This window comes from Phymastichus coffea, unplaced genomic scaffold, assembly GCF_024137745.1.
Source record: "Phymastichus coffea isolate CEN01 unplaced genomic scaffold, Cenicafe_Pcof_1.1 PCOF00020, whole genome shotgun sequence".
In the NCBI taxonomy this organism is placed as follows: domain Eukaryota; kingdom Metazoa; phylum Arthropoda; class Insecta; order Hymenoptera; family Eulophidae; genus Phymastichus; species Phymastichus coffea.
This window is the reverse complement of record NW_026706831.1, coordinates 1,277,393-1,291,308: the sequence shown is the minus strand read 5'-3', so window position 1 is coordinate 1,291,308 and position 13,916 is coordinate 1,277,393. Positions and strand designations below refer to the sequence as shown.

The 13,916-nt window shown below is 32.7% G+C and overlaps 1 protein-coding gene and 1 long non-coding RNA gene across 2 annotated transcripts; both read right to left on the bottom strand.

The window, feature by feature from the left end:
* Positions 1 to 7,064: 7,064 nt before the first annotated feature.
* Positions 7,065 to 7,897, bottom strand: LOC131675362 (uncharacterized). Its single transcript, XR_009303047.1, has 3 exons — positions 7,660 to 7,897; positions 7,314 to 7,602; positions 7,065 to 7,204 (listed from the first exon to the last, which is right to left on the bottom strand). It is a non-coding gene; the product is annotated as an uncharacterized LOC131675362 (long non-coding RNA).
* Positions 7,898 to 12,574: 4,677 nt separating this feature from the next.
* Positions 12,575 to 13,276, bottom strand: LOC131675394 (uncharacterized). Its single transcript, XM_058954362.1, has one exon. The coding sequence runs from the start codon at positions 13,274 to 13,276 to the stop codon at positions 12,575 to 12,577; it is 702 nt and encodes a 233-aa protein (XP_058810345.1).
* Positions 13,277 to 13,916: the final 640 nt, after the last annotated feature.

Sequence of the window (13,916 nt, the reverse complement as noted above, 5' to 3'; positions counted from 1 at the left end):
TGAAAGGAGAGATAGTGAATCTGAAAAGAATAGGAGGTACAGCGGAGAGAGATGATCGGAGAGAAAGAAGAAAAAACATGTGGCAAATTAGATGCGCGTCATGGGAACAAAAAGAAGGAATTATGAAGAAGAAAAAGAATCTGGCACAGAAAAAGATATACATAGATCAGGACTGGACGTGGAAGCAGAGAAGGATAAGAGAGGAAGTAAGAAGGAAAGCGAAAGAAATAAGAAGTAAAGGTAAAGAGGTAAAGATGTGGCATAACGGGGTAAAATCAGAGGAAGAAGAATGGTGGTGGAGCGAGAGAGAGGGAAAAATGGTAGGAAAGAGGGTGGAAGGGTTTCGAAAATAATAGGGATAAAAGAGAGAGAGAGAAGAGAAGGGAGAGAGGGGGGGAAGGCAGTAAAAATACTATTCTGGAACGTGGCGGGGGTGAGGAGCATGTAGGAAGATGACTGGGAATATGTTAGGGAATTTGACATAATAGGGCTAACGGAAACCTGGGTGAAGAGGCAAGGGGCAAGAACTAGTGTGGAGAAACAACTGAAAGGGTACAGTATAGAGTGGAGAGATTCAAGAAGAGAAGGAAGAAGAGGGAGAGAAATAGGGGGAGGAATAATGGCGGTAAGAGAGAGGAAAGGGATGAATAAGGTTGAATGGAAGAAAGAAAGGACAAGTGAGGTAATAGTAGGAGAAATAAAGATCGGAAGGAAGGAATACATGATCGCATCGGTGTACATGCATCATGAGAAGAAGGAAAACTATGAATACCTAAGTGAAGAGATAGAAGAGAACAGAGGAAAAACAATAATTATAGGAGCAGACTGCAACGCAAGAACAGGAACCGAAGGAAGGGAATGGGAGACAGAAGAAAAACTAGAAGAAATTAAGGCCAAGGATAAAGTGTTAAACGCAGAGGGAGAAGAAATGATAAAATGGCTAGGAGAAATGGGCTTAGTGATAACGAATGGGAGAAAAGAAGGAGATGAAGAGGGAGAAATAACATATATAGGAGCGACAGGAATGTCAACGATAGACTATGTAGTAGGTAACGAGGAAGGTGATGAGGCGATAAAAAAGGTTCAAATAAAGGAGTGAGTCAAGTCGGACCACTTACCAATAGAGGTGGAATCGGGAGACAAAATAGCAGAAGAAAGAAAAGAAGAGGAAGAAAGAATGATAGACGGCTGGAGTGGAGAAGGTATAAGGGAGTATCAGAGATGGATAGATGCAATAGAGGGAACAGATAAATGGAAAGATATAAAAAATAGAGTGAAGAACGCAGTTGTAAAAAAGAAGATAAGGAAAAAAAAGGATCAAAGAAAAGCTGGTGGAGAAAAGAATGTAAGGCAAAAAGGGATAGGGTGATGGCAGAGTTAAATAAGGTAAGAAAGGGGGAAGGAGACAGAAGCAAATATTTAGAAGCAAAGAGAGAATACAGAGAGGAAATAAGAAAAGCAAAAGAAGAGGAAGAGAAAAGATTGGCAGAAGAAATAAGAACAGATAAGACGAGAAGAAAATTCTGGGATAAAGTGAATAGCAATAGGAAGAAAAGAATTGGATTAGATGAAAATATAGGAAAAGAAGAATGGATAAAGCACTTCAAGGAACAACTGGGAGAGAAAGAACAGGAAGAAAGTAAAGGGGAAGAAACCGAAGACAGCGAAGGAGAGGAAGGTGAAGAAATCAAAGAAAGAGAAGTAAAAGAGGTAATAAGAAAAATGAAAAAGAAAAAGGCGACAGGAGAAGATGGTATAGCAAATGAAGCTTGGGTGGAAGGCACGGAAGGCTTGATAAAAGATATGACAAAATGCTTAAATGGAATATGGAACGGAGAAGGATATCCGGAAGAATGGAGAAAGGGAATAATAGTACCAATATATAAGAAAGGGAGGAAAGAAGAAGTAGGAAACTATAGAGGAATAACGCTGATGGACACGGGATATAAAATATATGCGGAAATAATGAGAAAAAAGCTGGAAAGAGAACTAGAAGCTAAAGAAACGCTAAGTGATACGCAGATGGGATTTAGGAAGAAAAGAGGAACAATGGACGCGATATTTATATTAAAAACAATAATAGGGAAGGAAATAAGGGAAAAAGGAGGAAAACTGTTCGTATTCTTTGCAGACATGAAGGCCGCTTTTGATAAAATAAAGAGGAAGAAAATATGGGAAATAATGAAAGAGAAAGGGATAAATAGAAAAATTAGGAAAAGAATAGAAGAAATATACAAGAAAACAGGGAGTAAAGTAAAAGTTGGAGGAGAAATAATTGGGGAGTTTGAGACTTTCAAAGGCGTAAGGCAAGGGTGCCCTTTGAGTACCACGCTATTTAATCTTGCCTTCGCCGACCTGGAAGGGAAGATCAAGCAGGTGCAGGAAAGAGGGGTAGTGATAGGAAGGAAGAAAATATGGACATTAGGATACGCAGATGATATAGTGATGATGGCAAAGAGTGAAAGTGGAATGAAAGTAATGCTGAAAAAATTAAAAAGATACCTGGAAGAAAGGGGATTAGAGTTAAATGTAGGAAAATCAAAGATGATGAAATGCAGGAGAGGAGGAGGAAGGGGGAAGGAAGAAGAATTCGAATGGGAAGATGAGAAGATAGAGATGGTGAAAGAGTACAACTACTTAGGATATGTGATAAGCAGAAATAACGGAAACAAAAAGCAGATAAAGAAGGTAGAAGGGAAAATAAATATGGGACTCGGAAAGTTATGGGGGGCTAGGAGAAAAGCTATTTAGAGAAAACTGGGAGCTAAGGATGAACCTGTTCGATGCTCTGGCGAAAAGCGTGATTATGTATGGAGCAGAAATCTGGGGATGGAAGAGATATGAGGAAATAGAGAGACTACAACTAAAATACAGAAAGTGGGTATTAGGATTAGATAGAAACACGCCAAGTTACCTAATACGATGGGAAACAGGAAGACAAGAAATGAAAGAAACAGCATTAGAAAGAGCAATGAAGTATGAAAACAAAATAAGAGAAGAAAGAGATGGCTCAATAAGAAAAGAAGCATGGAGAGAATTAAAGAAAAGGGAAAGAAATGAAAAAGATAAAAAGGATAAGAAGGAGGAGAGAGAGGAAAGGCTGGAAAAAAGTAAAATATACAGAGAGAGAGAGAAGAGGGAGACGAAATGAGGGAAGAGTTTTGGGAAGAAATAAGAGATGAGCTGAAGAAAAAAGATAGAAAAGAACTAGAAGAAAAGCTAGAAAAATCAAGATACATAAACGAGTGGAAAGAGCTGAAAGAAGAAATGAAAAGGTATAGGTTAAAGGAAATTCAAGGAGAGGGAAGAATAAAAGGCCTGCAAATAAGGGAAAGGTTTAGGTTAGGTAATGAAACGAGAGGAAGCAGGTATTGGGAAAAAGAAGAAAATAAGAGATGCAGAATGTGTATGAAAGAGGAAGAAAATTGGAAGCACATGGTAGAAAAATGTGAAAAAAGCAGAAAGGAAGGGGAGGAATGGGAAAAAATAATAATAGGAAGCAAAGAAAAGATAGCGTGGATGATGGAGTTGAAATGGAAAAGAAGAAGAAATGAAGAGAAGAAAGAAAAAGAAAAGCAAGAAGACGAAGTTACAAGACCCTAAGGAGAGACGGAAACAGAAGACAGAGAAGCAAGACTCGCAGACACATCGACACACACACACACATACACACACACACACACACACAAAACACAAACATACGCGCAATCATAAACATACTCATGCACACACACAAGACACAAGTAACAGCAACTACATAAGCGAGAGAAAGCAGTATTGGAGGACGGAGCAAAATGGGAAAGAAGACGATTCGAAGAAAAGAAAGAAAAAGGCAAATTATAAGATACTAAGGAAAAATAAGTGAGGTTGAGGAAAGGAAAGGCAGAGGGAGCAATAGGAAACAAGAAAAAGGTGTCAATGCCTTAATAACGAGAAAGATAGAGGAAATGATTAGCAAGAATGAGAGCAAAAGCAAAGGAAAGGCAAAGGTGAAAAGGCAAAAGAAAATATGCAAGAAAGAGAAAAACAGAAGAGAGGAAAAGGCAGATCTTGGAGAGAGAAAGAGGAAGAGAAGAGTAATCAGAAGAAAAATGAGAAGAAAAGAGGAACAGGCAGGCGTAGAAGACGAGGCCACAAGAGTTGCAGACACACCTACAAAGGCACATTTTTACACAACATATACACATACACACGCACGCACACACACACACACATAATCAACTACACAAACTGGATACGAGACACAAATAGTAATATAAGAGATGTAAAGTAATGTAACATATAAGTTGTAAATAAATAAACTATACTAAACTAAACATATTCCTCAAAAACAAACGATAAATTTTTATAAATTGACTGCTTTGGCTAGCACATTTTATTAATAATAAGAAATTTACATTTTTCACATACAAATTTTTAATTTTAGGAAAGAAATAGTAAGAACTCTTTTTCTACTTATTTTGGTTTTCTATTATTAAATGAATGCTTTAACTATGATGGCAAGTGGTCAATAAAACTCCCGCATTTAATATTTAGAACTTTATAAACCATAAATTAGAGAAATACAAATTATATATGTATGTATAACGTTATATTTTTTCAAAGAATCTTCTGAAAATATGTAAAAAGGTAATTTGAAAAGAATATCCTGAAATGAAATGTAGAATAAAGTTTGTTTTTATATAACTGGATTTATTATAACAATTATATTATAAAATTAGCTCTATATAGAATGTTTCAAAATGCAATGAAAAATATTATTTATACATTTGCAATGTAGATACTAGTATCAAACACGCACACTGCGACTAATGTTATAAAAATACGAAAATAAATTTTTCAGACAACATAATCTTTAATAGTATAAGATTTTACATGATAGTAAAGTTTCACAGTTGTATTAAACTATGCATAGTGATTGATAATAGCAATAAATTCTGTTGAGCGATTCATATTAAATTGAAACGTTAAATTTAAAAATTTGTATGTGAAAAATGTAAATTTCTTATTATTAATAAAATGTGCTAGCCAAAGAATTCAATTTGTAAAAATTTATCGTTTATTTTTTGGGAATATGTATTGTAATGTTTTTGTTTGTTTTCATTTTTATCACTTTGCATTTAAAATATGCGCCCCTTAGAAAACCCTAGAAATCACCTGCGCATGGCTTGCTGCGCACTGGCTCATGACATATCCTTCTTCAACAACTTGGTGTTAAGAATTCATGTCATTTTTTAAGTGTCAGAATCGTTCTGTGAACACCCTAAAAATCTGAAAACATTAGATTGGTTAAGTTATCCAATAAGTGCACACAAATTTTTCAAGAATCAAGTCGAACAAGTTGAAGCTACCGCTTGTTGTGCACGGAGTCATCCCATGGATCTCGAAGTTATGAAAAAATATAAATCTCTAAACAAGTCATCGGAAGGTGAAAGTTGTTTGAAAAACAGTATCGTAGATAATCTATCAATGCTTAACGAGAAATCAAATTTGAAAGAAACAACGTCTAAGCCAAGTAAAATTTTATCATATAAAATAAATGAAAAGGAATCCGACGATTATACAAATGAAAATACGAGAGATCTTATTATTCCCAATGGAAATCTAAAAACTATACCAATTTGAGTACAGGAGCGTACCAAAGTTAATTTTTATTATCTGATCAATATGTTCCCAAAAGATTCTCTGTTTGAAATCTGTTCCTTTTTATACGAAAAATTTCAACAATTTCGCTGTATGTGTGAACAGAGGAGGACAATCCATAATTTTTTTAGGACTCACTTCTGTTATTTTAATCAGAATTTTGATAAAACTGTAATTTACAAAGAACAAGCACAGTTGATGAAATCTATAGCAGAAATTTATAATTCTCAAATGAATTGTCAATTCAATATAGGTGAATTACTAGAACGATTATTATCTAATCAACCTCTAATTACTAGAACAATAACTTGTAGTAATTGTAAGTACATCAGAAATGATAATCATTCCACTGCAATATTACCGATAGTACAGATAAGTGACTTCAGAATGAATAAAATGCCATTTTTGAATCGATATGTGGATTTGAATTTTACTGTAGGCAATATACACTGCTCTAATTACAAATCAGAAGGCAGGTGAAATAGTTATGAAGTCAACACATTGTTAGTTATAAATTTGGAATATATATTTCTCAACGGTAGCATGGTTTTAGAGGCAAGTGACATACTAAAGTCGTTAAATATTTACAGCAAACGGTATAAATTGGGTGGATTAATTGTATTTCAAATTTTAAACACTAAAGTATTACCCTTGCATTACTATGTCTATATTTACAAGAATGGTAATTGGGAAAAACGGGATGATATTGTAAATTCATTAAGACCTTTAGAAATTTACCACGCAGTATAAAAATTTTATTGGCTTTTTATACTCTTGATATTGAAACAAGATGAAATTCCGTTTATATATAAACTATGCAATATGCTATCACTGTATATATATTAGATTATATTTATTGTTATCATTTGTTTTAATGCAATAAACATTTTGAACAAAGTAGATAGCATGATTTACTTCTAACACATCGAAACTCAATTTAATGATGGTATGTATATACATAATTAATTGATATGCTAGTGTCAGTAACAAAAATGTATTTATACTGAAATTATTTTGCAGTTCTTGAAAATTGCATTATTCCTAAAGAGTTTTAAATAATAATGGCAAAGAATCGCAATTCAAAATGCAGCTATATACATGGACTTTGAGCTTTTACTTTACATGCAACTTTCTGAATGAGAGAATGAGGTGAAAGGCTTTTCAAGTTTTATCATTAAAACAGCTGATGTATGAGGGAAACAAAAGGAAGTTTATTGTAATTGTTATATTCAGTGAGTTTAATTATAGTATTTTGAAACCTTGCATATGTCTTCTAGACCTCAATAGCTACCCATCATCAGGATAAATTTTTGTACAATTTTCTTCGATATTGTTATTGAATAAGTAACTTTTGTTAAATCCAAAGTGATCCCTTTTTAATAATGTTTTAAAGATAAATCAATAGCTCCTGCTGAATTATTGCCAGTATTGTGAGAATAAGCGCCAATTGCATTGCTAAGATTGTAATAATCTTGCAATGCATAATCCATTGTATCATTAAAATAAAATCATCTTTTTTATAAATGGTTAAAGGTCTAGTAGCAGGAGGATATGCTGGAACCTGCAAATGACCAATATTTAGTCAACTCTGTAGAATAACATTCACGGTGCACCATAAACTAATGATTTATTTTTTAATAAAAATCTAATGTTTGAAATATTGTACTCACTTCTTGTTTAGCAACCCAGCCTTGAAGAAATAAATGTAAGAAAATTATTCTATTATTCTAAATATAATTTACGTGCATGTTGTTGTTATGAGCAAACAAAGAAAGCTGCAGAGCAACCAAAAATATTTCTATGACTTGCATTACCAATTTGTAAGGAAATCTTCTTTTAGCTTCCTATTTTTCAATAGAATTCATAAAAAAAAATTGCAATCTCCTACGCAATTTATCTTCCATGAATCTAGTATTTTAGCATGTATGCAGCTCATCATAAAGGCCTTTTTGTGCATCTCTATAAGACATAAGTCAATAACATTGTATATTTAAAAATCAATAGTATAATCGTAACCTGGGTTTCGCACAAGATGTGTTGAGTAGAGAAATTTCATCTTCTTTTGCGCTCTCTGAAGGTTCACTCCAAGAATTAGTACACGTTGAACGCTACCCATTTGACTAGATTGTTTGAGTTTAATACTGTCAGTATCAACAGGTCTTAAAAGTTAATTATCTCAAAAAATTAGAATATGGGTGCTAACTTTTAAGAACTAGTATCAACAATCACCACTAAAGAATTAATTATACCGGTATTTTCATCAGTGGTGCCACCTCTCTGGTGCCACGTAGATTGACCGATGCGAAAACAGCCCGACACAAATAATATTTTATAAAAAAAGATGATCACATCTCACGTATGTCTAATTGTACTTCTCGAAAAAATAATTATTTGTTATTGTACCATTATATTTCTCATAAAAAATAAAAAATATCGTTATCGATAATTCACCTTCTATTTATTCACATAAAAGACATAATTAAGCAAAAATAAATTCACAGAAAAATTGTACCTTCTGTAGTCTAAATTGTACCATCAGTACAATTCTATAAATTTGTTTCTAAAAGAAGTAATAGGACAATTACAAAGCTCTACGCCTGCGCAAAGTGCATTTCCGGATGACATCCTTGTAAATTGTAACAATTAGTGGTAATTTGTAATTGTTCTATTATTTCTTTTAGAAACAAATTTATAGAAATGTACTGATGGTACAATTTAGACTACAGAAGGTACAATTTTTCTTTGAATTTATTTTTGCTTAATTATATCTTTTATGTGAATAAATAGGAGGTGAATTATCGATAACGATATTTTTTATTTTTTATGAGAAATATAATGGTACAATAACAAATAATTATTTTTTCGAGAAGTACAATTAGAAATACGTGAGATGTGATCATTTTTTTTATAAAATATTATTTGTGTCGGGCTATTTTCGCATCGGTGTAGATTGCCGTTTATGTAAATAATAAAGGTGACTTATGGCCATGGAGCATGGAGACTGTATACAGGAGGCGAGGCAGGCCTATACCACCCGTGTTAAAGCGTTCGGCAAACCCAAGTCACAGTCCCAAAGTAATTAGCCGATTTTAGCGCTGCGTGCGGTAGTTAGTGAACTACTAGAAGACTTACAATATGAGCGCAGCTTATCGACCATGGAGACGTATACAGTTTCCATGTTATCGACCATGGTACTGTAGGTGACGAAGATAACCCGCACGCGAATATCTTTTTTTATAAAAAGGGATAAATTAATTTTATAGAAAATGAATACTGTTTTACGATAAAAAAGTCTTGCTATTTTGTTCTTAAATGTACATTTTCAAAGTTGAGTGAATAACGTTGAATTTCCTATCTTGAAAAAAAAAAATATATATATATAATAACTAAATTTTTCGAAAAAGTTTTAGAAGTTTGTTTAAGTGAGATTGTTACATACACGCACACACACTTAGAATGATTTTCAAGGTCATTTGAAGGTCACAGTGATTTTTTGCATGGAACCCTTATTTTTGATTCCGGATTTGGAAATAACGAGAAATTCTACGTTTAGATGAGGTATTATGTGTGGGGTTTGATTGATGATGATGTTCCCGCATATATTTAATATAAACAATTAAATAATTAATATAAAAACTGAAATTAATATTTTGATTGTTTGCGTAGTTCTTTAGATTTTAATTTTTTTGCATCATGGACAATATTGTGTCGCTTGCACGCCATTTTCATTCGTCTTTCTAAATAGTAAATTATGAATTTGTATGTTAATTTTATTACATGATCTGTACAACCAACAATCGCTAGAGAGTTCGTTTTTATTATTTTTTGAACAATGAACTGCATACTATCTCTAGTCATGCCATTATTACACTCAATTATAAAGGTCACACAATTTTCAACCATCTTAATTAATTCAAAAACATTGTCGCTAGACTTAATTAAGCCACCAAAACTCTCTCTAGCATTTGTAAGTTGATGGCGTACAGCATCACTGGAGAACGACTCCAAATGCAGATTGCAATTTTCGCACTCGTTGTCCAAATGTCGCGTCTCCCAATCTAAAGAAGATAATTGATTCATTTTTTGTTGTCATTCAAAATCAAAGTAACTGCCAACATTTAGTTTTTACTAAATTCAAAACAGGTGACAATTACTAACAAATTAAAAAATAATTATAATTATTGTAAATTTTTATGTTAAAAATCTATGCTTTTTATACAATTGAATTATTGCTTTCGTAACAATATTTTTCTATTAAAAAGATAATTATTTTACACGGTAAAAATTTCGTGGATAGTTGACAATGACCACATTAACCATCGTAACTATCATTAAAGTTAAGTATATCGAATGTTATTTATTATTAGACATTATATTGTTTAATAAGGAAATATAAAAACAAAAAAAACTATAAAATTATTAAAATCGAGTGATCGAAAAGCGTATTCTACCATTTCAAAAAAATAACAAAAACGATATATTGCAAGACTTTTTCATCGTAAAATAGTATTAATTTTCTATAAAATTAATGGATTCCTTTTTACAAAAAGGTATTCGCGTGCGGGTTATCTTCGTCACCTACAGTACCATGGTCGATAACATGGAAACTGTATACATCTCCATGGTCGATAAGCTGCGCTCATATTGTAAGTCTTCTAGTAGTTCACTAACTACCGCACGCAGCGCTAAAGTCGGCTAATTACTTTGGGACTATGACTTGGGTTTGCCGAACGCTTTAACACGGGCGGTATAGGCCTGCCTCGCCTCCTGTATTGGGATCTGACATGTGGAGGGGGTAGAGTTTAAGATGGCGACAGTAAGGCGCATCGTTACACGTGCAGTATAGGACTAAGACTAGTTTTTAGTGTAAATGTTGTTAACAATCGGCGAAATATGCAAGTGGGCAGGTGAAAATCCAAGCCAAAGACGTTTTGTAGAGGGTGAGCGAATTTTAGCGGCAGGTCATTTGTTGAAATGTGGAAAATTAGGCGTCGAGGATGATGTAGTCAAAGTAAAGGCTTTTTGTTTACAAACAACAAATGTGAAAGAAAAGCCTCATGAAATTGATTTTGAGATCACTGGATCAGGCTGTATACTGTGTTTGTACTTACAAAGCTGGGCTTAGTGGAAAATGCAAACATATAGTTTCCGCATTACTGTACTGCTACCGGTAAATTTCTAACCTCTATTTTTTTAATCATGCTAAATATACTTGTATATAACATAATTTTTTTTTATTCTAGTGAAAGATATTCTTTTTTTTAGTGCTGATGAAGATCTTCAAACATTCTCTTGTACCGATATAGCATGTTCTTGGAAGCAACCCCACAAAGATATTTTACAGAAGTATAGACCAGTTCCATTAGAAAATCACAGTTGTTTTAAAAATCAACACTCCAGTCAATTTCAAAACGTTATTTTAAACATAAGCACAAAAGATATTAAAAATATTATTATAAAAAATCTACCGACTTCTGCATTTACAAAAGACCAGTAAGTCAATTTTTTTTCAATTAATAATACAATTACAGAAATCTTGTGTAATATTTAATTGAGTAAATTATTTGTAGAATTGGAAGACACAATCCAGTAACTTTCACAGAAAAAAGCATCTCAGACGTTGAACGAATGGCAATTAAATTGATATTTTTGCACCAAAATAAAGAAAATACTATATTACAAGCGTTAGAAAGACTGAAAGTGGATCCTGTAAAAGACTGTTGTACTTAAAGTTTGAGTATATTACATGGAGATTATGAAAAAATTTGTGAAAATACTAAAAATTGGTATGTTAATTGGAAAGAAGAAAGAAAGTATCGAATAATTGGATCCATTTGCTATACTACTTTCACCTATTCATCAAACAAAAAAGCCAACTAGAAAAATAGATGTAATAGTATGTTCAATCCACCTAATTTCAAAAATGATTTCACAGAATATGGAAATGAGATGGAATCTGAAGCTCGAGAGTTATTTGTGATAAGTACAAATATCAAAGTTATTGAAGTGGGACTGGTAGTATCAAAAAAGAATCCATGGCTCGCTTATTCACCTGATGGCGTTATCTTTGATGAATTTAAACCAGTAGCTTTATTAGAAATTAAGTGCCCGTTTCTAGGTAAAACTTGTGATATATAGTAGAAGCCACCGTGGCTAGTTAGATAAGTGGAAGTGGGTGTTTAGAAAAAAAGGTGATGTGATTTGTTTAAAGCAAAAGCATAGGTTCTACGGGCAGATTCAATTAGGTATGGCTATTCTTAACGTACCTTTCACATACTTTGTCTTATACTCATCGTTTGACAAGCAGTTATTTATATTAAAGGTTAATAAGGATATTGTTTTTCTAAGTGATATGCTGAGTACTTAAAAAAAATATATTATAATATAATACTACATTATATTTGTCAAGAGAATGTTAATGAAAATGTCGATACCAATAACAACCCAGCAGCTTAAAATAAATAGTCAGGATTAGGATAATAAGAAAACGTATGCTGATACAAAAAAGGGCTTATTAGGTTGTTGGCTTTATTGTTTAGAATAAGTGTTACTAGCCCGTTGGCTTAAATTGATTTAATACTTCTACATACAATGTGTTCTTAGCCCGTTGGCTTAAATTGCTTTAATACTTTAACGTACATGTATATGAAATTCACTGTGATAAAAAAGTGATTGTAATTTAAAAATGATACATTTATAATAAAGTTATATAAAGCAAAATACAGTTATTTAAATAAATTTTTCACTTTTACCCAGGATTTATTTCAATACTTTCATTTGGAGTGTTTACAGTATTATGCATAAAATTTTTATCAGCAATTATAGGTGAACTTAAATTTACTGTTGCACAAATGACAATAAATATATCTTCTAAAAGTGGATGAAGTTCACATGGGACTGTCGATGAAAGTAGTTGAAAAATTTTCAATCTTTAATTCGATCTTTCAATGTGAACTCTAGCTTTAGCAATATCACAGCAATTATCAGCATCGAGTTTGCTGAACTGCTTATCTCTTAAATATGCAGGCCTGTATAATTTCCAGCCATTTTTTTGACATGTTGCTTCAATCAAAAAACCTTTATCAACCATGATAGCATCACCACGTTCTAATAACTGAATTAAGCTGCTTTGGTTAAAAATAGCAGTATCGCTGGACTTTCCACCATACAGTTTACTAACATATGTTATACTACCCGAAGGAGAAACACCAGTCATAAATTTCACAGTTAATCCACCTTTGTACTGTGAGAAGGTTGACATTTGACATTCGAGGCATTTAGTATGCTGTATATGTATCTCTGTGCAATCTAAAACAACTCTTACATCTTCATAGCCTTTAAAATAGTTTGGTAAGTTTCTAGAAATCGTCACCCTGGATTGCCAATCAATCATCGCTTTTAAAGTAATTTTAAGCATCCCTAAAGTTTTGACAAAAATTCTCTGGCAGTGTTTTGGAGATATTTGAAAAAGAATCGCTAGAGCACTGTATGACATATTTTGTTTTATTCTCATGTAAGTCATTATAACATTACTTTTTGCTTTCAAATTACTTTTTTCAAATGTCTTAGGATAAGATTTTTCTAAAACTTCAACTATAGTATTTAAAAGAGTGAAAGATTGTAAGCCTGTCATAGTACTCAATTCACTATCACTTTTGATTAAATTAATCAGTCACTTTATCAGTTTCAAGTGAAACATCCTTGGTTTCTGGCTTGGCGTAACATTTAGCATCCTTTTTTATTGGGTGTTGCGTTATCCTAGTTTCTACTGAACTATTATTAGAAATAGCGGTCATCATCATATCTACATCAATGTGATTTATTTCATTATTTTCATGCTCCATTGATTCTGTTGATGAAATGTTTACTTCAGTGACAGTGTTATGATTTGCAGCCTGTTTATTCTCTTGACGTTTAAGCATCCTTATAGACCTGTTTATAGATGTAGTATTTTTTTTTGCTCTTGACTTTGGCAAGTTTAGTGTTGGAACTATATTTTTTTTCAAGTGCCTCTTGAAAGCTGGAGCATCTGTAGAATAATTATTCAAATATATATATATATATAACTATATAGCTAGATAACCTAATTCTTTGTTCTTACCTGGAAAAAGATAATCATTCTTTCGGAAATGACGGGAGCAGACGACAAGACTATTCGAATAATTTTTACCAAGCCCAAGAGTCATTTGCCAAGCTTTCAATCGAGAGATTTTCTCTAACTTTCCGAAATGGTTTTCGCGATATACAAACCCATCATCTGGTTTGGGCAAATG